The sequence below is a fragment of the Mytilus edulis genome, chromosome 11, assembly GCF_963676685.1.
Source record: "Mytilus edulis chromosome 11, xbMytEdul2.2, whole genome shotgun sequence".
Taxonomy (NCBI): Eukaryota; Metazoa; Mollusca; class Bivalvia; order Mytilida; family Mytilidae; genus Mytilus; species Mytilus edulis.
This window is the reverse complement of record NC_092354.1, coordinates 60,187,869-60,213,324: the sequence shown is the minus strand read 5'-3', so window position 1 is coordinate 60,213,324 and position 25,456 is coordinate 60,187,869. Positions and strand designations below refer to the sequence as shown.

The 25,456-nt window shown below is 31.8% G+C and overlaps 2 protein-coding genes across 2 annotated transcripts in view; one reads left to right on the top strand and one right to left on the bottom strand.

Annotated features, from left to right (window-relative positions):
• The window catches only part of LOC139494445 (uncharacterized), a 251,359-nt gene that overhangs the window by 93,715 nt on the left and 132,188 nt on the right, over positions 1-25,456 (bottom strand). The window lies entirely within an intron of this gene.
• On the top strand, positions 24,744-25,124 carry LOC139494444 (ankyrin repeat domain-containing protein 34B-like). Its single transcript, XM_071282606.1, has one exon. It carries the CDS (start codon positions 24,744-24,746, stop codon positions 25,122-25,124), a length of 381 nt encoding a protein of 126 aa, XP_071138707.1.

Here is a 25,456-nt window from a genome sequence, read left to right as displayed (position 1 = left end):
TGATCTTTGAAATGTGAACTGTTATTTGAATTTTGTTTGTCAGTCTCTTACTTTTATGTAATAAATCATAAAAAAAAAGCATCGAACTTTTAAACATAATTAGTTTTAGCGACACTTTCATAAACAATTGTGTAAACAGTTTTTAAGTAAAACCACATGAGTCGACTAATTGACAATTTCCTGCTATAAGGAATTTGAACAATTTGAGGAATATGTGCAAAACGCTAAGCATATTGTGGAGTACAAATAATCTTTACATAACGAATTTAAATAATAAAAGAGGGTCGAAAGATACCACAGGAACAGTCAAACTCATAAATCGAAAATAAACTGGCAACTCCATGACTAAAAATGAAATAGACAAACAGACAAATAATAGTACACATAGAAAACTACAGACTGAGCATCACGAAACCCACCAAAAACTGGGGGTGGTCTCATGTGCTCCGGAAGGGTAAGCAGATTCTGCTCCACATGTAGCACCCGTCGTGTTGCCCATGTTATTACAAATCCGGTAAATAGTCTAATTCGGTAGGTCATATTCATTACAAGGTAAGGGGATCGTAGTAACGACGTAAGAAACATATACGATATCATCTGTAAAACGGTCATTCCAGAACGATCAAACAACTCTTGATGGCGTCCGTAAAATTTACGAAGGGATGATTTTATCTTCACCATTTGGAACTCTATGTTTTATAGCTTCCTTGTGAGCGGAAACCCTCTATCAAGAAAATCAAAAATCGGGAATATCGTATCAATTAGGAGATGTATACTTCGTATGAAGGCGCTGCTGAATGATGCTACATAGAAATGGAAAGTTCACAATTGGGAAGCTGAAATCATCTCGTTTGTCGTAAAGTTTTGTTTTCAACCAACCCTCACTGTCATTTTCTAGATGTAAGTCAAGATATACGGTAAATTTAACTGTATCTGTTGTATCCTTTATCACTACAAGGATGGGATATATGCGTTCAACATAGTCGCCAAATTTTGAAATATTTTTGTTAGAGAACATCATCTAAATAGCGGAAAGTTAAGTTAAATGGTATTGCTAATAAACGGTGTTACATTAGAGCTAGGTTTTAGAAAAAAAATCATTAATTTATTTAGACGATAAGTGGGCACTGACTTTCATAATTCAGTTGATTTCTGGCATTTTTAAAAAGCGGGTGATTAAACATGGTTTTATCTCCAATTTCTATGAAAGTCATTTCAAAATCAAATGGCAAATATATCTAGTATTTACTGAATAAATCGTCACACATGCTGGGCATATCATTTGGCACAACAAACACGTGTTTTTTCTACACAAAACTAAACAGTGGCAAAACGCGCGTCGGCGAAGTAAATCATAATCCTGGTACCTTTGATTACTATTAACATGTCTTAAAAATCATTTAACATGTTAAAATTAAACAATAATATTATTGAGATTAATACGTCACATTTTACATTTGTTCTGAAGAATGTGATTTTCTAAACTTTGAATTGATATCAAAAATAATTTGGAACTAATAACAAATCAAATGACAAACTAAATCGTCTGTGTTTGGAAACTTTGACAAGGGTATACATGTACTTTTGATTACAATCACATTTAAGTGTCATCTTATCAATCACTTCTTTACTTTAGATAAATAAGCCATTGTCATTTTTATTATATATGTGAATTAATTTTTTTCTAAATATAGTTCCAAATTATCATGGAAACGAATTTTCGATTTTCCAGATTAAATGTCAAACGTGAGGCATTCATTAATTTCTCAAGTGGATAGATGTATAATACATGATTTTTGAAATGTGATCTGGTATTTGAATTTTGTTTGTCAGTCTCTTACTTTTATGTAATAAATCATAAAAATAAATCATTAAACTTTTAAACATAATTAGTTTTTAGAGACACTTTCATAAAAAATTGTGTAAAGGAATAGCAGTTTTCAAGTAAAAACACATGAGTCGACTAATTTACAATTTCCTGCTATAAGGAATTTGAACAATTTGCTGGAAATGTGCAAAACGCTAAGCATTTTGTGTAGTACAAATAATCTTAACATAACGAATTTAAATAATAAAAGAGGGGCGAAAGATACCAGAGGAACAGTCAAACTCTTAAATCGAAAATGAACTGGCAACAAGGGTGACTCATGTGCTCCGGAAGGATAAACAGATTCTGCTCCACATGTAGCACCCGTCGTGTTGCTAATGTTATTACACATCCGGTTAATAGTCTAATTCGGTAGGTCATATTCATGAAAAGGTAAGGAGATTGTAATAGCGACGTAAGAAACATATCCGATATCATCTGTAAAACGGTCATTCCATAACGATCAACCAACTCTTGATGACGTCCGTAAAATTTACGAAGGGATGATTTATTGATTATCGGTTTTTTTTTGTGGTTAACCGTTTTCTCTTCTTTTTATTTCAACCAATATTGTGTATGGTTTTTTTAAATGTTTCTTAAATGAAAAATATGTTGGCCCATGCTTTTGTACGTAATCAAACAGTCGATTTCAGAAAATCGATTTAATGAAAAAAATAATAATCACTGATACCCGGCTCTTTTTCTTTACAAATGTTTGCTAGAAGACTGTTTTTGTTACAAAAAGAAACAAACAACGGAGTGTAATCAGACCCTTTAAATAAAACCTGGAAAGGTATTTTATTCATAATTGCATAATTAGATGCAGATTATGTCTCCTGTTAATTTTCTGTATTTAATCTCAGACTTTAAAATATTTTTTACCGAGTCTATACGGTATTTTTTTTGGCAAATTTGTTCAAATCATAATCATGTTCACATACATGTGTAGAAGGAAAGACAACCCCCGTTAAGCACAAACGAGCAATGGTCGGTGCCAATCTTGATAGACTGAATTTTTCTAACTGTGCCATTAATCTGTCTTTCAAACTTTTTTGAGCGCCAATAATTAATCCATTACACACACGATGAATTTTTTATGAACAAAAAGCTCATCTGAAATACCTTATTGTACATGTTGTACGTCTGGTATCTGTTCTGAGCTTTTTTGCCTTAACTTGACTCAATACAAATATAATAAAATGTTAAAACTTGAGTTTCAAGAATAGCATACGTTTTAACGCCTTACTATTAAAGTGCGTTTGTTCTAATAGCATTTTAATCATAACTATCGGTCTTTAATATATTAAAACGTGTTGTTGTCTAATTATTGCATACAGAGGGTGACTTCCTCTGTGATGTGTTCCAGTAACAGACTGAGGCTATAAAATACAACATCAGCAAATTATTTTATTAATATTCAATCTTAATTAAAGGTCTTTAACGTGATTCATCGAACAACTGGACACATGCTTTGACTTTTTTTTTGTTCCAGTAACATTTCAGGTTAAGGTAAAGAAAATCAACGGATATGTTTAGAAATGTTCGTAATAAATCATGTCAGTACAAAAGTTATTACTATAGAGCTGATGATACAGCCCTTTGGTGGTGTAAACTTCCACAAAAACATGGTGTAACATGCGATCGGGAATGGTGTGAATGAATGGAATACAACATTTAAAAATATGCAAAATATTGATAAAAACTTATTTTTAATTTGATACATTAATTTACAATATTGTGATAAAAAATCGCTGTCTTTGAAATTATGTAATGTGTAAAGTTTATGGTGCAAAGGTGTACCTTGTACGGTGTAATGGCACAGGATGTATGGTGTAATGGTGTACGGTGAATGGTATAATGGTGTATGATGTTAGTGGGAAGTTTACACCAGCAAGGACTGTACCCTCGGGGACTGTTATATAATTCATTCAATTATTTTGAAAAGGTACTTTTGTGTAACTATATAATTTTAGAATACTGGAGTTTTTTTTAAATATGTGCAAATTTCTTATAAAAGTAAATGATATATTTTTGATATGTTATTTTGCATAAAAAGCTTTTTTGTTTCACATTTTTATTTAGGAGCGTCGCTAGAAATTTCTTTTGCTTGAAAGTTCATTTTGTCTGTATATTCATTTTTAAAAGAGAGAAGAAAAATACCAGAGGGACAGTCAAACTCTGCGACCAAAAATAAACTGACAACGCCATGGGATAAAAGCAAAGAGACATACATACAAATAATAGTACACGAGACTTGAAGCTGCAGACTGATAAAAAAATCGTTTAACGTGTGGTTAAGATCATTAGATTAACAATAATATAATTGAGATACATGCGTCACATATACCATTTATTCTGAACATTGTTTTAATATAGTTTCAAAATATCTGAAAAATAAATGAAAACTTTAGAATGAACAAAACATTTAACAATTTGTTTATAATGATGTTTACATTTAACCACGCTTAGTAAGAAGTCTCTTTCGTCAGAAAAGATTAACATGTTTACTGACAATGCCTCAGAGGAGGTCACCACATTTAAGGTATGATACAGTAACATGAGTGACATATAAGTTAACATGTTACACATGTTTCAGCTTTATTAAACATAACATCTGCTAAGTTCCAGGTCAAGGTCCATCATTAAACATCAAAACTTAAAAGTTGCCTAGAAAAATAGACATACATAGCTTATAATTGAAGAACAGAAAATATTATCTTGCTACACTTACACGTACGAAGAAGAAAACATAATCATTTTTGTAATAATGAAGATGAAGTTGTAGGAATAAAAGGAAAGAAGATAAGTTCGCTGCATTGAAGATACCAGAAGTAACTAACATACCTAACTATTGTAATACCATGGGTGAATTGCTACAATATAAGAACGTACAGGCATTGGATGGTAATAACTCCAAAAACAAAATATTCACATTAGACGTCATTAGCTTGATCATAAAAGGGGGGTTTACCAACATTTAAGCAGGTTGTAGATTTATTTTTTTACTTTTGGAGACCCAATTAATAACAGTGCTAAATATCAGGTAAAAGCCCGAGTTAGGCAAGTCTCGCTATTTTCCCCAAAAAGAAATATATCGAAATGTAGATATATAACCCATCACTACTTTTAGTTTGGTCCGTAACTGATTTTCCTCTGATTAAAGAATCAATTTTTAATTCTAAAATTTCATCGAAGTACATCCTTAAATACAATTGAAACTGTTCTTCTAGTTGGTTATCGAATGATATTCCATAGAAAAATTAATATGAGTGAGTTATTGAGACAATAATATCCATTTTCATTCGTTAGATTTAAAAACATACTGCAAAACCAAAGACGTCATATACATTTAGTACTATATGTATGAGATGTAAGGGCTGAAAATGAGATACACATTAAACATATCATGATATCAGGCAGATCACTTACTTTAAGTGTGTTCAATTGCCATATAGTATTAAAAATCGTACAATACTTGATCGTCATCTAAAATTAAAATATGCAAATCAAAAGAAAAAAAAACAAGAATCGTTTTAAATTTTGTCAAATGACCTGTTATGAGCTATTAAGTCTTATACTAAAAGATAAATAAGTGTTATGGGGCAAACCTGATGACTTTGTATAATATGGGAAAACACCAAGGAAACCGAATATCTGACACAAATTCCAAAACCTCACCTTAGTACATCCTTAATGTCTTATTGAGGTCTGAAAGGCAAATAATTGCAGAAATAAAAAAAAACACGTACTTTTCTTAATAAAGAAAATAAACTCATGCTGCAATGACGTTATAACTTTGTACTTGTTTGGCTTCATAAATATTTTGATATGAGCGTCACTGATGAGTCTTATATAGACGAAACGCGCGTCTGGCGTACTAAATTATAATCCTGGTACCTTTGATAACTATTTAGTACTTAATTGCTTTATACAAGTAAATACCAACCTTGTGCATGTTTTGATAATGAAAATATTTGCATCTACACCTTAAAAGTAAAATGCACCACTTTGAATAAATAACAAATAAATATTCGTCGTTAGATTTGCTTTATCATGAACCCCTTAAGAAACACAAATGTGGCATCGAACTTTAATTTAATTTGAAAAGAGCCTTATACATTTTTTTATTGTTGATTCTATGCTATATTATATATTTTTGTAACTTGTATGTTTTAGATAATTGGGAAGGAAACAACCAGTTCTAATAGCATGCATAACATGTAGTTCAGTTTATTAAAAGAAAGCAAAACTCTATGAATTTGATTCGCAACACATAATGTAATGGCTAATCTGCTTTTTGAACACCTTGCTTAAGACAACATTTGTGCTGCAAAGTAAAGTGTATATGTTTAATGATTGCATTTATCATACTCTTGTATTGATGTGTTTGATTCGAGCGTCACTGTTGAGTCTTTTGTAGACAAAACGCGGGTCTGGCGTATATACAAAACTTAGTCCTGGTATCTATGATGAGTTTATTGCTATATTCCAATACGAATGGTTCCAAAGGTCGTTTCTACGTTTAGGCAAGAAACAGGCAGAATCTTCTGAGAACAAATATTAAGTTTCAAAAACACATCTTCATCATAGCAGAAATACGGCACACGTTCTTATACGATAGAAAAATATATTTCGCTGCACTAATCCATGTAACTAAAAAATGTTAAAATGTTAAAATATAATACAGATGCAACAAAATGTAGAAAGTGGTGCTTAGGACGTAACGCCTGCAAAGAAGAGAAAATTATTCTGATAAGAATTAAATCGAAAGAAACGTTGTCTATTTTGAAAACAAAGGATTAAACTTAAGTCATTGTAGTATACTCTTGGGTTTTGACTTTTGTAGTGGTTTGGTTCAGTAACATATAAGGTGCAAGGTTATAAAAATGACATCTAAGAACGTCCGTTTTGGGCAGCTCAAGGTATAATTAAGGAAAAATTGCAGAAATTGTAAATGATCCAAGGATAAATATTAAATTCTAAATTAGAAACTGTTTTTAAATGATAAATCCAATAAGCCATGTACACAGTTAGAAAAATGTATTTTGATCCGTTAACGCTAAACATCATGTCTTTCTATTAAATGAATGTAGATCAATATAGCGGCTCCAACATTTAGCAAACCTCATATGGTACGGTGTAATACGCCTACATTCTTGAATATAATAAAGAGAATGACCAAAGATTGGAGCCTGTACTAATTATGCAATCTGAATAAAATCATATCATATCGTATAAGGATCAACTCTGTTTTGTTTTTTTGTTATGGTTGACAAAACAAAACTCGCGTCTAGCTTGCAAAAGTATCAGCCTAATATCATAGATGAGTTCATTTGGCTATACAGAGTTGGAAAATACCCCCTCCCTCCCCAAACTAAATGTTTCTCTTTTAGGCAAAATAACAAATAGGCAAAATTACATACAACAATTTTTTCCATACATTTTCAACCTGTTGATATTGACAATATCACACAGTACTGTTTAACATGTCAAAGACCCAATTACCAACAACTATAAGTAAATGATAAATAAATGGACTATCCATTTCTTGATTTACCGTTTTCCTAAACTCATCTCCTGATATTGGGTATTTTACAGGTTTGAGATAAACATGGTAAAAATTTATTCACATACATATATTCTAAAACTTCAACTTTAAGCAACCGTTGTGTTTTGGTTTCAATATTAACTGACAGTCTGCCTAAGAATCAGGCATTGGTGAAAACATGACTAAATAACCCCACCCAATTTGACATTGATTTCAGTTCATAAAACGTAGTTATGCACAAAAATAACATTCATTTCTGTTTTCCAATCTGGTAATAGAAGATACAATTTGGTTGAATGCACTAGAAATTTTCTAACCAAGTTATTTGGTATTACCAGACACACACAAACGAAAGACCAATTATTTTTAACTCAGGATGATGATTAGTATTAAATAGCATGATTAGCTCGGTGGGTTTTTTCTGATCATGTTTTGATTTTTACCTAAATTGCCCGATTCTTACAAAGACTGGCACTTAAAGAAGAAAACATTGAGCCTCTTGTTTCTAAACTATATAAATCAGCAAAACAAAATAAAATAGATCATAGGGTTACACATTTTTTTCTCACAATTATGTAGATACAAAACACTCGTAAAAGTTAAACATGTTAAAAGGCATATTATTTTGTACGCTAGGTTTGTTAAAACATAAAAGTAAAATGTAAATAAACGAAGTCATATCAGATCCTTGTAAATAAAGATTGGACAATTGATTAAAAAGACTTTGCCAACTTTTGAAAGCCATATATTGACATGTACTTAAAGAAGGAAATACATCACCGGATCTTAACAATAATGCCGATTTGTATCGTTTCAATTGATAGACTTAACATGAACATGAATTAGGAAATATATATACGATAATATCGGATTGTGAATATGCTGTGATAAACTACATTTCTTAGTTCAATGATAAAATAAGGATTCTGTTTTATCGTCCCAACCATTTGTAAACAATAGTTGAACTCAAACAGACTATAACACCTCTTTCCTGAATTTACCATAATCAGAAACGTTCAAGGACAAATATGTTGAAGCAAACGATGTATTATAACCAAAACATTTACAGACTTATATTTCCCAAAATGTTAAAACCTAAATTTCATATAATTTTACAAGAATCAAGATATCTCAATATTGGTTAGTAATACATCATGTTAACACGAAGTATTTTCTACTGAGCTAATGATACCCTCGAGGATTTTAGGCTATTCTTTAAATCTTTTCAATAGGTACAATTCATATTATAACATATTGTGCGGCAATTTTATTTAAGATTTGTGCAATTTGTTTATATATTCACTATAGAAGGAAATGAAATAATTTGATACATGTTTTTCTTGCATAAAATGCTATTTTATTTCACATTTATATCAAGCAGCGTCACTAAAATTACTATTGCTTGAAAGTTCATTTCTCTGTATATTCATTGATTAAAAGCTGAAGAATGACAAAGAGAAATTGAGTTTGAGATCGCGAAACGTGTCTTAAAGATCACTACGCTCTAAAAATATCTATATTAAGACAAATACGTCAAATATAACATTTATTTTGAAGAATTGGATTTTCAAAAGGGTTAATTTATATCACGGATATTGTGGAACTAATAACAAAAAGTTAACGACCTCTTAAAACTACATCGTCATTGCCAGTTTGGAACTTTTGACAAGAACTTACATGTACTATTGATTAACCAACACATTAAAGTTTCATTTTATCAATCGTTCTTAACTTGTCATCTTTAAACGATATGCCAAACATCCTCCAGATTAAATGTCACATGTCAAGCATTCATTTCAATATTTCAATCGGATTGTTATTTAAGACAATGATCTTTGATATGTGATCTGATATTTGAATTTTCTTTGCCATTATCTAACTTTTTTTTGCAATAAACGTAAAAAAATCATTGAACTTTAACACATAATTAGCTTGTAGCGACACTTTCATAAACAAGTGTAACATTGCAGTTTTCTAGTAAAAATCGACTAATTGACAATTTCCTGCTATATGTAATTTGAACAGTTTGAAGATAAATGAGCACACGACTTAATATTTTGTAGAGTACAATCAAACAAAACAAAACAAATTTTAAGACAACATCTGTTCATAAAAGCTAGGTTTGAGAAAAAAATGTCAATTGATCTATACGAAAAGTTACTAGATTGGTTGAGTTCAGGTACTTTAAAAAAGAGGACAATTAAAACAGGTTTGAAATCTTAATTCTATGACAGTCATTTCTAGATCAAATTGGCGAATAGATCTTTGATTTTGCCAAATAAATAATCACAAATGCTAGGCATATCATTTGGTACAGTAACCAGGTGTTTCGTCTACACAAGACTCAACAGTGGTACTGGAATTAAATTGTTGTTGGTATTGGTTTTGGTAGGCTTATAGTAATTGCGCCTTACATCCATATAACACAGATGAATATGCACTCGTTCCGTAATATATCTTATATTTATCATTTTAGCAAGTAGTTATTGAAAACAAAATATTCATATGTATATGAGAAATTTTTTATAGACAACCATTAAAAAAAAATATGTGAATGGAAAATGAAACAACAAAAAAAAGTTAAATATTCCTTCGGAAACGTAAATCATTCACTGATAGAAAACATAATATTGTTTAAAATAATTTGTGTCGTTTTTAAAAAAAATATATAGCTTGATAAAAAAAAAAAGGCATTAGTTGATTAGTTGATTTGTGTTTAATATGCTTTCATTATTATTGTGCTATTTCATGGTAGTCAGGAATTAATGGTTGAAGGCGGGATATAAAGAGTGGACCACCGACCTTCTGTTGGAAAACTGACAATTTCACGCAAATTAAGATTAGAGTCATCAATACCGAAATAAGCATTTTCTTCAATTCCTTCAGCATAAAATCATATAAGGTTACTTTCAATTCAATTTTCCATATGCTAAAGTCAATTTAGCATATGATGAAATAGATTTATAAAATAATAATGACATTGATTTCCCACCCACCAACATTTCTATATACGCTTCAAAATTCAGCATATGCTAAAGTCAATTAAGCATATGCTGAATTTTAAAGCTTATATAAAAATGTTGGTGGGTGGGAAATCAATGTCATAATTATTTTATAGATGTCTATATCTATATCTATTTCAGCATATGTTTAACTCATTTCCGCGTACTACGCTTAATTCATTTCAGCATATGCTTTACTCATTTCAGTATATGCTTAGCTCCTTTCATCAAATGATTAATTCATTTTGACATAGAAAGGTGCAGTGTCTAATGCACTAGAATCAGATCAATTCAACAGTCACACCACAAATAAAACATAAAACAACACCGAACAAGTTACTTCCGGGATAGACATATCTAGTGTGGAACATAACTGATAAGATTCATGCATTTTACATAAATAGCAAACACATGTCTTAAAATGTAACCTTAACCTGAACAGATTAGTAAATACATGATATATAATTCTTGTAAGAGAAGGAATGTTAACTATGGAAATAACTTTAAAGCATTGATTTCGCTGTTCACTGTCATTGGTTTCACATGCAGAATAGGGATTGATTCTCCTCTTAAAACAGACAAAGAATGGCATATATGTATAGCCCATTCAACCCAATTTCGATGCAATCTTAATTTTCAGCTAACTAAAACGTTAATTGTTTTACACTTTTTTCAGTTCTGTGAAAAACTATACCTCACATGAGCATAACTAACTGACAAAAATAACAGTTTCCCGAATTACAAGTATATCATTAGGAACGACCAAAACCATTTACCTCAATTAATTAATATGTCGTAATGACGAGGACCCCTTAAGCTTACTGTTCTAAAGATTTACTTATAAATACTTCGAGTTGCCAATCACTTATGCATGATCTAATATATATTATCTATTCAATTAACACATGAGGCTAAGGATTAAACATATTTCATCCTCATTCAATATAAATAGATGCTTCGATCCAGAGTCAGGTTTAAAAGCTTTATAGATCCAAACACAAAATATCAAATTATTAAAAACACTGCATTTAAGAATTTAAACATATGTACATTTTGGGCGGTAGGAAAGAAAGCGCAATCGCAGGTTTCAGTGTTTCAATGTTACCTTATCTTAAAATTGTATTGACCAGCTTAGTGTAATTGAAAATATCAGTAAGTACATCTCAAAATAAAATGAACAAATATGATTTAGTTCACATTTTTTTATTTCTCTAGTACCTATAGATCTATTCTATCCTTCAGAAATTGGAAAAAAAGATGAAAAATATCCAGGTCTAAGTTTTGTTTTTCATTCATTTGCGATAAGTATTGTTTTGATATGAGTATAAGACCAATTACACGTATAAACATTTGAAAAATACACAGGTGATTGACACTCATAGATAAATATTTGATCTTTAATAATAATATCATGATCAGTTATTAAGTTTCTGCTAATCTGTTGAGACCACATGCCATCAAATGTGGGGTTTGTTAAGCCGTGATTTTAGTTTTCTTATGTTGTGATGCGTGCACTGCTGCTTTTGTTTGTCAAGGTGTTGTTTGTTTGATATCGACTATCCTCTTTTCATTGACATCTTCAGGAGCAATGAAAAGAAAAATACTCTTGAAATAGACAAATCTTCATACTGATTGTTGACTGCCTAATCATTGTGGTATATACAACATATAAATCAAAACTTAATCTGATCTATAATGTATCGTTCGTGAAAACTGTATTGATACATTAAAAAATCATTTTGAAGCATAGTTTTGAAATGTCCCATGAATATTTATCAACAATCAAAGGATGAGGAAAATCTTATTTGTGCAAAACTTAGTAAAACAATTTTGATCTATAAACAAAAGTGCGATACTATTTGGTTTAAGCTCAGTTTTTATATACATAATATGCGTAACTGACATAGTGTGGCGTTACATATGTGCTAAAAAGGCTTCTTAAAAACTTTACTCTCGAAAATGGGATGAAAATTAGCGCCAAAAAGCCAACAGGGCAACGTTTTTTTTATTAATATTAAACGGGAAATAATGATTATCGCAAAATCTGACTTTTTCACTTTTCAATTACCATGATTACCAGTAGAAGATAATAAGTTTTCTATATATCATCTAAACATATGTCAAGAACATGTGATATCAGTTATTTAATTCAAATATTATGTGATATAAAGTAAAAGTTGTTCATTTGAAGGGTTTTTGTAGTTCAATAATATCAATAACATTGAAATATTCAAAGCATAGGGGCCAGGACTACAATATTCACAACTAGAATGATTGCAACGATACTAGAAAAGGGAAATAAAATAAAGGATACCAGACATAATATTTGTCTAAGAGGTATTATTGAGTAATCATAAGTCTTGTTGATAGTTACAAAAATATATACGTTGTCGAAAACCATTTAGCAGAAGTTGAAATTATCAAATTACTCAACAATCTTTATTTCTCTTTTAAGTTACCCCTTATTTTATATATTTGTTAATATCAAAAATGAAGTAGCAAAATGTCATTGATAAATGGTGAATATACATATTTCATATAAACCTGTTTTTATCCATTAAGACTTTGAGGTGTTATAAAAGATCATAAAGTGAAAATTAAAAGTCATCGCTAAAAGTTAGTTATAATGACATATAAATTATTAACATACTAAACATTTCGTAAAGTTTATTTGTTTATCGTGTCATATATTAAGGACAGAGCCAGGACACAAGTATAATCACACCAAATGACTTTTAACACAGATAGTAATGTGCTACTTTATATGTATTAACATTTTACACAAACAATGAAACATTTATTTGTGAAATGGATGTACAGCATGCATTCTGTGTTATTACAATACTCATATAAGAAGACCCTATATCAATACTGAACGAATAACAATGAGACGAAGAACAACGATCAAGAGTTGTTGACGTATTTTCTAAACTATGTTAAAAATTAAACTAGAGTTGTCTCTCTTTGTGTGTTTTTAATTGTAATTCACAAATACCAAAATTAAAATACTGTACATACTTTCTGTATATTATACTCATTTGTGTAGAGGTTCCATCCTCTGTATTTCATTTACAACTTATACAAAAACAATCCTTTGAATTAAAAATACATTTTATTACACCAACTTGTATTTACATTTTCATGACTGGAATATACATTTTTACTTTGTGGCATTACTTTGGCTACAGAGTATTCTATAATATTTTGTTTAGGCGCCAGGGTGACTACCGATTACCTATACACATGGCTATCAGCTGACCTATGTTGACATAGTGTCATAAAACCCCTGGTAGTTAAACACGGTTACACCACCACCTACCATGGGGAGTGACCGAGGAAAAAACTCGTATTACGAATGTTCCAGTTATCAGTGCCCCACCTGTTGGCAGGTGTAGGCCTCCCCTCTATAAGATGAGGTGGAGGAGGTCCCAGAGTCACCCATCTGTAGACCCCACCGTTACCACTAACCACATTTTCCAAACCTGCAAGTTTTAGAACTTGTCAGGCCCAGAGCAAGGGCCGAGTGAAATAATCCCCCAATCACTACCAGTCTCCTTGGACCTCCCCCCATTCAAAATTGACTCTGCGCCTAAGGATAGTAGAAGATGATTAATTTCTAAAAAAACGTCTTGTTTTCTTTCCAATTATTAAAATTGTTAATTACTAAAAACTAAAATTAATTATGGATGCTTGAATCACAATAGTCCATAATATGTTAAAAAGTGCTGAATAACTGAAATGTCCAATTCATAGAAACGCAAGTTTATTCGAAATTATCCTGTATTGGTCCAATACTATGAAGGTCAGCCTGCATACTGGTAACCATAATATTCCAATCAAATACATCAAACAAGTGCCTGAAAATATAAAACAAAAACAGCAGCAACTATTCTCATAGGGAGGGTGGGCGGGTTTTAAATAGTTTAACTTATTTGTGAAACACCTGCTTTCAAGTCGACAGCAAATTAACAAGTGCCCGATACGGGAATTCCAAAATTCTAATTCAAGCTGATACGGAAATTCCAAAACTCTGATTCAAGCTGCGAGGGCCATAAATGGCCATGCCGAATATGGCAATGAGCTACAGACTGCAACACCCACACACCCACACAAATATTCGATTGAATTAAACCAGATTATTGAAAATATAATTTTTTTATAATCTCTATTAATTGCAATATTCATATAAGAAGACCCTATATCAATACTGAACGAATAACAATGAGACGAAGAACAACGATCAAGAGTTGTTGACGTATTTTCTAAACTATGTTAAATATTAAACTAGAGTTGTCTCTCTTTGTGTGTTGTTAATTGTAAATCACAAATACCAAAATTAAAATACTGTACAGACTTTCTGTATATTATACTCATTTGTGTAGAGGTTCCATCCTCTGTATTTCATTTACAACTTATACAAAAACAATCCTTTGAATTAAAAATACATTTTATTACACCAACTTGTATTTACATTTTCATGACTAGAATATACATTTTTACTTTGTGGCATTACTTTCGCTACAGAGTATTTTATAATATTTTGTTGAGGCGCCAGGGTGACTACCGATTACCTATACACTATGGCTATCAGCTGACCTATGTTGACATAGTGTCATAAAACCCCTGGTAGTTAAACACGGTTACACCACCACCTACCATGGGGAGTGACCGAGGAAAACACTATTACCAATGCTCCAGTTATTAGTGCCCCACCTGTTGGCAGGTGTAGGCCTCCCCTCTATAAGATGAGGTGGAGGAGGTCCCAGAGTCACCCATCTGTAGACCCCACCGTTACCACTAACCACATTTTCCAAACCTGCAAATTTTAGAACTTGTCAGGCCCAGAGCAAGGGCCGAGTGAAATAATCCCCCAATCACTACCAGTCTCCCTGGACCGCCACATGAGAGCCCAAGTCAGCTACCAAATCTGACATGGGTTCTCACCTCAACAAAATTGCAATATTCTAATATTTTTTTTTCAATTGATTTATAATATCAGAACAGGTCTCGCTGAAAACATTTAATCCTGAATTTTGTTTAGAGGAGTTGCATTTTCGATTACCATACATGCTTTTTTTACACGATATAAATATCATACGGATATAAAGAAAATATCAAATAGTAATATATTAAATGGTTATAAACTAGATCTTTTTAAACAATACATTACAAAACTGGGAATCATTTGATCATGTTCGCATATCTGTAACGATGACCCCTTGCAGTTACATTTAACCCTGCAAACATATCAACAAAATCAAAAACTGAAAGAGGAAATACAGGCAATAGTAGTGTACCACTGTTAAATAGCCATAAATCGATTTAACTGAAACAAACCATTGTCAAAGACCCAAACTGAGGAAAACACATCAACAATAACATGTATAACAGGAAACAGTACGAAACAACATACTAACTCAAATGCTCAAAAAACAAACTCCAATGAACATAGAAACGAGGGGGAGGACATGGGTAAGAGAAACAGGTAGAAAGGGGGTAGGAGAAAGGAGGAAGGGGTGGGAGAAAGGAGAAAGGGGGTAGGAGAAAGGAGAGAAAGGCTGGAAGAAAGGAGAAAAAGTTGGAGAAAGGAGAAAAAATAAAATATCTCTCGCTTTAAAAATTGATCTAATATTTCAAGAAAACATATCTCAAAAGGAGATGTTTTATTCTAATGGGAGAAAGGAGAACGGGGGTAGGAGAAAGGAGAAGGGTACCCCCTGTCCTCTCCCTCAGAAACGGACTTTGTGATAACAATTCCATAAATGAATAGTTTAAACAAGTGCACAAAAAACAAGCTATAATATCCACACCACAAAACTTCTAATGTGATTTTAGTCCCTGGTGGAGGGATTTCTCATGGGCAATCATACCACATTTTCTTTTGAATGATAAAAGCAAAACTTTATCTTACACTACATGTATATACAAGAAGCATGATGAATGCACCATAACATAATCACTACGTTCAGATACGTTCCAGGTTTCAACCCAGGTAAACGTGTGTTATCTCTTGAGGATGTCGACCCGTTATCACATCGCTCTTTTTGGGTTTAAATACACAGCTGTGATCTGGTGAAATGCAATCGTTTAATCTATAAAAAAAAATTCAGGAAAATATTTTCTCGTTATTTTATAGTATTGATTGTTGGGTTTACTGTTCGAAAAGTTGAACACTTTATAGCTTGCTGTTTGATGTGAGCCTATATTAGTTTTTACAAACTGTGGCTTTGATGGAGAGTTGTTTCATTGGCACTCATACATATAACACATCTTGTTATATCTTTATTTCAATCAAGTCCGTTATTACATTAATATAAAAGTCCAAAAGTATTTAATTTCATAGAGTAAATACCTACTACAAACAAATATATCTTTTATTTGTTGTTAATTTGGTCTGTTCCTGGTTATGTATGCTACCAGTTTAATCAAACAAAGATGAAACAAACGTTCAAGCTTACAGATTACTTATCATAAAATTGAGAATGGAAATGGGGAATGTGTCAAAGAGACAACAACCCAACCAAATACAAAACAACAGCAGAGGGTCACCAACAGGTCTTCAATGCAGCGAGAAATATCCGCACCCGGAGGTGTCCTTCAGCTGGCCCCTAAACAAATATATACTAGTCCAGTGATAATGAACGCCATACTAATTTCCAAATTGTACACAAGAAACTAAAATTAAAATAATACAAGACTAACAAAGGCCAGAGGCTCCTGACTTGGGACAGGCGCAAAAATGCGGCGGGGTTAAACATGTTTGTGAGATCTCAACCCTCCCCCTATACCATCTAACCAATGTAGAAAAGTAAACGTATAACAATACGCACATTAAAATTCAGTTCAAGAGAAGTCCGAGTCTGATGTCAGAAGATGTAACCAAAGAAAAAAAAACAAAATGACATAGTTATTATATCCTTCGGATTTGTTCAAAGCTGTTGTTTTAACTATTTCCGAACCTCTTTCATATGCGAATTTCACGATTTTCAATATTTTGCATTATACTGACTACCAAATCCTTAAAACTTTTAAGCCAGTAATATATTATAACGTAGAACAAAATATGAACTTTTTATATAAAAAAAAAAACTAAATGGTCAGTTTTAAATAGGGCCATCTTCGTTTGAAGTATATGTATTTAAAAACTACTTTTCTTGCATAATATGCGTAACTGACATAGTAATACAAATATTTAACGTCATGTGTGCCGCAACATATGTGCTAAAAAGGCTTCTTAAAAACTTTACACTCGAAAGTGTGATAAAAATTTAGCACCAAAAAGCCAACAGGGTAACGTTTTTTTATGAATATTAAACGGAAAATAATGATTATCGCAAAATTTATCGCAAAATCGGACTTTTTCACTTTTCAATTACCAGTGGAAGATAATAAGTTTTCTATATATCATCAAAACATATGTCAAGAACATGTGATATCAGTTATCTAATTCAAATATTATGTGATATTAAGTAAAAGTTGTTCATTTGAAGGGTTTTTGTAGTTCAATAATATCTATAACATTGAAACATTCAAAGCCTAGGGGTCAGAACGACAATATCCATAATTCAAATGATCGCAACGGTACTAGAAATTCAACTACCATTTAGCAGAAGTTGAAATTATCAAATTGCTCAACAATCTTTATTTCAACAATTTGAAAATAAGCTGATATGTCTTTAAACATATTTTTCTCGGAAAGAAACTACTTATGACCACATGTTTATGAATCTGGATAGCTCTGGTGAAGTACTACTTTTTCAAAGGTCAAAATATATGCCCCGAAGTTCTAATAGATTTAACTTATAATTAAATTCTGTAATACCCCAACTTTATGACCTGACAACAGTATTGTAACAATATTCCTTCTAAATACGTATGTTTATAAAATTTTATAAGCTTTTGAGGTGAATGCCGACATTTGTGTGTTTTGTAAACAGTACTACAATACAAAATTAGTTGTAAAATACCTGAATATATAACATATCTGCATATTGATTTATATTTTCGGGCGACGCCCTTGTTCTGATGATGACATTTAGTAAATATTTTGACTAGTTTGTGATAACGAAAATCCTGGTGTAATACTTTTTCGGTAATATAGAAATTTCATTCGTCAAAATCAAATCCACATGCACAAACACATCGAACAAGTTGAAATTTTTAAACGCCATAAGATGAGGACAAGAAAAATAATATCTTTTATTATAAATTGTAGTCATAAGCCTCTGGCATGTATTATACAACTGACTGCTAGAATCCGTCTTTTTTTCCTTAATTCAACTTAGCACGGTTATTTTTTAGCTACACAGAAGACCTTAATAATAAACCCTTTTTTTCGTATTTAAAATCAGTGGTTTGGGGATTTTTCTGTTTTTCCCCTGGGACCTCAAAATTTCAAACTAGTAAAATTAATTTGACAGAATAAATTTGGGTTATCTTTATTTAGATATTTTTGTATGTCTAGCTCACAATGTAACAAGAAACCACATGTAGGTGTTACAGATTACTTTTGAGTTTTCGATAGAACGAAATACTCCAACAATAATATTCGTCAATACTTTATTTGGGTCAATGACTTAGATAAGCACTGCTTACTTGAAGTATGTAAAATGAAATATCTTGTAACAGTTAAACAGTGCTTCCCTCCCATGAAAATGAAAGTAACTTGTCATTGCGTGATGGTCGGAGTTGGGTTTACTAGCTTACCAACATTAATGATTGCAAGAACTGCTATTCACCATAATCTTTATACAAAACTGTACAAAAGAATGGGTCTCGGAAGTATTTTGTTTATATCTTGGGGTCTTAATAAATTGTTGGTAAATACGATCAAGTTTAAGTGGCAGAAGGGGCTGGACTATAACAGGAAAACCAATGGCCTGGCTAAAGCTATACAATACCATGAAATAAAAAAATAACATCAATTTAATTTAAGAGAATTGTTTTAACATGTCTCAATTTATATACTTTTGGTCGACTATAACAAATTATCATGACATCAAAGTAAAATAATGATGAAAGTCATAAACATTTGGTTTACTTAAAGTACTAAATACATATGTTTAACAAAAAAGAATACCTTTCTTTCCCTCCAAATTATAAAACTAAAGAACACAATGTTTTGTCTACAATAATGATTGTCAATATTCATAATTTTGGTTTGCAAATGGTTTAGTTTTAGCGGAATCAGAATTGTTTTTTTTTAATAAAAACCAGTCTTTGAACGAGATCCTAAAAGTGAAAATTGAAGTTTCATATTAATCAGCACCTAGTAAAAAACATCCAAAAAAATGCCGTACGAAGGCATAAAATTTACAAAACCTTTTATTTTAACGGTAACGGTTTCAAAAGATGGACGAAAGCTACCAGAGGGACAGTCAAACTCATAGATCAAAAATAAACTGACAGCGTCATGGCTAAAAATAAAAAGACAAATAATATTGCACAAGACACAACCTAGCAAACTAAATACTAAACAACACGAACCCCACCAAAAAAGTGGGGTGATATTAGGTGCTCCAAAAGGGTAAGCAGATTCTGCTCAACATGTGGCACCCGTCTTGTTGCTCATGTTATTACAAACCCTGCAAAAAGTTTTATTCGGTAGGTCAAATTCGTGGTAAAAAGGTAAGTGTATATTAGTTAAGACATAACGAACATATCCCATATCATCTGTGAAACGGTTATTCCATAAAAGTCAACCAACTCGTGATGGCGTCCGTAAAATTTACGAAGGGATGATTACAACATCACCAGTTGTCACTCTTGGTTTAATAGCTTCCTTATGAGCAGCACGGAAATAATGTTAGGGAATACAAGTCCAGGAATATGGTTATTTGGGAGATATATTCTCCGTATGCAGGGGCTGCTGGAATGTTGATACATTCAAATGGAAAGTTCACAATTGTGAAGCTGAAATCATCTCTTTTGTCGTAAAATTTTGTTTTCAATCGACCCCGAATGTCAATTTGTAGATGTGAGTCAAGATATAAGGCAGACGTAACTGTATCTGTTGTACCTTTTATCTCTAGTTCGATGGATTAGATGCCTTAAATATAGTCACCAAATTTTGAATTATTTAATGACAGAACATCATCTATATAGCTATGATAGCGGAAAGTAAAGTTGAAGGATATTTCTCACGTATTATCTTTCTCCTAAGAAGTTCCTGTATGAAGTCAGCCTCATCATAATACAGACACAAGAAGAGGGGCACAATTGGTTCCCATTGGAATCCCGAGTTTTGTCTGATGCTGTGCTGTTACACCACTGTCCCGTGTTATATAAGGGATGAGCTTTCATAAACATGTTTAACTCTGTCACATTCTGTCAAAACTGTACCAAGTGAAGAGCCTGAAGTTCAGTGTTTATCGTTGGTTCATGTATGTCATATATATTTTTCCTTAACTGTATTGTGAAAAATCAGTATTTTAATTTTTGTAGTTTGTGTTTTCACAATATTCATGTCGGGTTCCTTTATAATGCATTTTGTTTTCAATTTTAAAGGCGTGACATGAAATACTGAGATCTTCATCATTTGAAATCTAGTGAATAATAGTCTCACGGGGAATCATATCAAAACTTCTGAATCTTATATTACCCCGTCTACATTCGTAATTTGTGTGTCCCAAGACCCTGTTATGAAGTAGTTGATAGTGATTGTTGACTGTCATATTTGTTTTTAGTTTAAAGTTCTGTAACTAGTTAACTTTTGTTTGAATTGTGTCATATTTGTGTTTGCCGAGACGTTTTAGAGCCAGCTATGCATAATTGGTTTTGCATATTGTTGCAGATTACATAATGACCTTATAATGTATTTTGCTTTCATCAAATCATTTGACTCCTGTGTTCAATTTCCTGCTTTACAAATATGCCATATCTTTTTTTTAATTTATAAACCGTCGTTAGTTGAAAAGAGATCGAACATAGATCTTAAATGGCGACTGTTGCTTTGAATTTGAAAAAAAAACTTTTGTTTTTATTTGTTTCAGTGTCATGAAAAACTTAAATTATACAATTGTAACTTTTTAAAACATTTGCTCAAGATAACGGTGCTAACATTTTAATCACCATTTTATAATCAGAGGTATATGTTAACTAGATGTTTTTAAGTAATAGGAATAGGATTAAGAGTAGTTAACGCGTAACAACTAAGAGTTGGTGACCACTTCTGTCGTTTGTAAAACCAGTTCAATCCACCATTTTCTACATTTGAAAATGCCTGTCAGGAATATGACAGTTGTTGTCCATTCATTTGATGTGTTTTGTCATTTGATTTTGCCATGTGATTAGGGACTTTCCGATTGAATTTTCCTCGGAGTTCAGTATTTTTGTGATATTACTTTTTTGTTCCACTGACATATAATGATTAATGTGAAACAAATTGTATTCACATACATAATGACAGTCTATTTAGCACAAGATATTGAGGTAAGAGTTTTTTTATCTAAAGATATACATTAATGAACTGCAGAAAACACAGAAGTTAAGAAATAAACCATATGTTTCTTTTCAGAATGGAAAGAACGAAGCAATTTCATTCGTGCACTAGGGCAAGCGTAAGTTGCGTTCTTAAACTATTTTTAGCAATATATATTCATCAGCCGAGGAATACTGACAAAACCAGCAACGTGAATTCGAAAATATGCTCCAGCTATACATTAAATATTTCCATTGAGCGGGAAATTGATATACGTGGTGTTCTAGTCAAAGTTTACATATTAAAGTATTGTTTTATTAAATAATTATTGTTTTGCTATAGCTATCGAGGATATGAGTGCAACATTTATGATTCTAATACAACATGTTTTACATGCATAAGCAAAATATTGTCAATTATAAAATTAAAAAGTAATGTAAATTCAGTTTATATGTCAATAGTATAATAATGTTATTCCAAAACAGTCATATTGGTCTGAAATAAACTCATCATAGATACCAGGATTGAAATTTCATATACACGCCAGACGCGCGTGTCGTCTACAAAAGACTAATCAGTGACGCTCGAATAAAAAATGTTGAACCGACCAAATAAAGTACAAAGTTAAAGAGCATTGAGGACCAAAAATTCCTAAAAGTTTTGCCAAATACGGTTAAGGTAATCTATTCCTGAAGTAGAAAAGACAGCACTTTGAAATCTGAATGATATATGTTAAGGTCATTTACAGTCTTTCAGTCAATTAACAGGCTTGCTCACTTCGGTTAAGTCGGTACTTTTCTGACAAATTACTTGCAGACAATTAAACTGTTTAATCTATGTTTATACCGTCACTGGGCTTCTAAAATGTCGCATATGATTGTTTTGGCTAAACATACTTTTTGACACCAATGGTCTGGGCAGGAGGAAATCTTTGGTATTTCAAAATAGCATACAGTTAATCTTCCTTCCTTGATGGGTGCATTTTACATAGACAAATAAAATCGTATAATATAATCAAAATGAGGATGTTAATTTGATGTATGCCTTTTTGTGCTTTTTCGTTACATTTGTTGTTTTTATAGTGATTAAGATAATAACACAATGTTGACTGCTGTACCCCTATTTTTGACATTTTTAACTATTGTGTCTGTTTGTTTTGTTCACACATCGGTGACTATATAATGGAATGTGATACGATTGTCATACAAGTGAGAGGTTTAGCTAGCTATAAAACCAGGTCCAATCCACCATTTTCTACATTTGAAAATGCCAGTACCAAGTCAGGAATATGACAGTTCTTGTCCATTCATTATTTATGCGTTTTGTTATTTGATTTTGCCATGTGATTATGGACTTTCCGAATTGATTTTCCTCTGAGTTCAGTATTTTTGTGATTTTACTTTTTAGACCAATCAAAATGTGTGAAATAAGACATATTACAAAATTGCCACTGTCAGTTGTCTGTAAAATTTGCTTTCAAAATGTTGTAAACTTGAAAATCGTTGTAGAATGGCTATGGCAAAAAAAAATGTGCATTTCTTTATTTCTTGAAAATAATTTAAGTTCTTGGATAATCCAAAAATGTCAAAGTTTTTTTTTCACTGCTATTTACAAAAATGTTCAAGTTCACATACGACGTTTTAGAAGCATGCATTTTGCCAAAATTTTCAAAGCCTGTTTGTGAGATATTTTTTTCTTGAAAAATTTGTACTTTACAACATTTTAGAAGCCCAGCGACGATACTTGTATAACCAGCTAGCGAGCAGTCCTGATTGACTGCAAGCGAGTGGTTTGAACAGTATTTAATATACCATAGTAAGTCTGGAAAATTGAATTTGACTTTAATGGGTTTGTTTTTATAATTTAAAAACCAGTAATTACTTGGCTGAAATTCACCTGCTAATTTAACTGGGTAGCCTTAAGGTATAAAATGTAAATAAATGAGTAAGTGAGTGAAACCTGCTCGCACTGTTATGTTAAATCTTTATTATTTGATTTAAATTGTTCGAATTAGACGTAAAATTTTCACCCACCCACCCAAACTCATTTTAAAATTTGCTTTTTGAATGTGCAGTTGTGAACAAATGGTGAAGTTTGCGCATTTTGTTATTTCTTTAAGGCCCGCTTTATTTAGATTATTCGTATGTGCATCTTTTGTATTGTATTATATGAATATTTTGTGTGTAAATTATACTTATTTATGTATCTTAAATGTTAATTCAAGCTGACAAAATTAAACTATTACTGGTTTATATCTTCTTTATTTGAATGCCCCCGTAATTAATGATTGTGCTGACCCTTTATATGATGTTTAGATCAAGATGACTGCAGGAGACCTACAAAGAACAGTTCCACTAGTAAAACATGACAGAACCAGGAAACAAACGAACACAATGACAATACCAATTTACCGTCAGAAATTTCAGATGATGATGCATTCAAACAATCTTATATCTATATATATTTAAAATCAGACTAGTATTTCCTATTTGAGTGCATGAACACTTCTTAATTTATTAGTATTGTACATTATTCTCAGATGTTACTTTCAATCTTAGTTTATTACTTTGATTCACTTCTGACATTCAAATATATTTCCGTGAAAAAGATCAAGGCTGAAATGCGAAATTTCGTGGAAATAAATGACTTTCAAAAACAGTTATTTAAAGGTCTTATAAAGGTCGATTGCATTCTGGTCTTTGATATCGTACATCACATAAATTTACAGACACATTGACATCTAGCCAATCACCAATTCTAGTTGAGCTGACGCTGTGACTAACCTTTAACTAAATTCAATATAAATTAACTCTTTTTTTTACTATAAAAGATTGAGACGAGTGATGGAAAACTCATTTCTAGATAAAACACTATCAGAGTCTTATAATTATGTACTATACATCGATAATGGAAAACAAGCTAATGAAGGCATTGGACTCCGGAAAGTTTAAATTGGCAACCATTTTGATACAAGGAGGACACGACGTGAACTTCTCGTCTAACAAGGGTATTTCGCCACTGATGCTGGCGTGTAAATTTGAAGCACGCGAAGATGATATCATCACAAAGCTTGATATAATTCACAAACTACTGGAGAACAAAGCTAATATATATGCAACAGACGACGAAGGACGAACAGCGCTAGTTTATGCCATGCATTCAAAATGTAAAGCAACAATCACAATGTTAAAAAAGCAAGGACTTGTGATTACAATAGATTCCAAGACGAAGAAGATCAAAGGTCACAACAAAATGATCTGGGACAGTTTTGATTTGGACGAAGAGTAACTCTCATCAACATATAACGAATATATGGAGACTTAAAACCTGCAGCTTTAATGCGTGTTTGATCAAATCCCTTGAATCTATCATAAATGATTTGGACAGAAGGTAAAGACTATAGACACTGAGTTGTCTTAGACCATTTTTCGACATATGTTAGTTTATGGTGAAACATTCTACACAACGAACTTATGCACAGAGACTGATGGAAGAAAGAACACATAGCATGCCACTGAATTTCTAGCGACCCTCTTCCTTATGTATCAGCATGAGTTATGTATAACCATTTTAAGTTGGCGGTACACATGTTATTTTTCTCGATCTCATGAACGTTTGAA

Excerpts from the sequence above, each read along its gene's own strand:
- LOC139494444 (XM_071282606.1), top strand. The coding sequence starts at position 24,744 with ATGGAAAACAAGCTAATGAAGGCATTGGACTCCGGAAAGTTTAAATTG.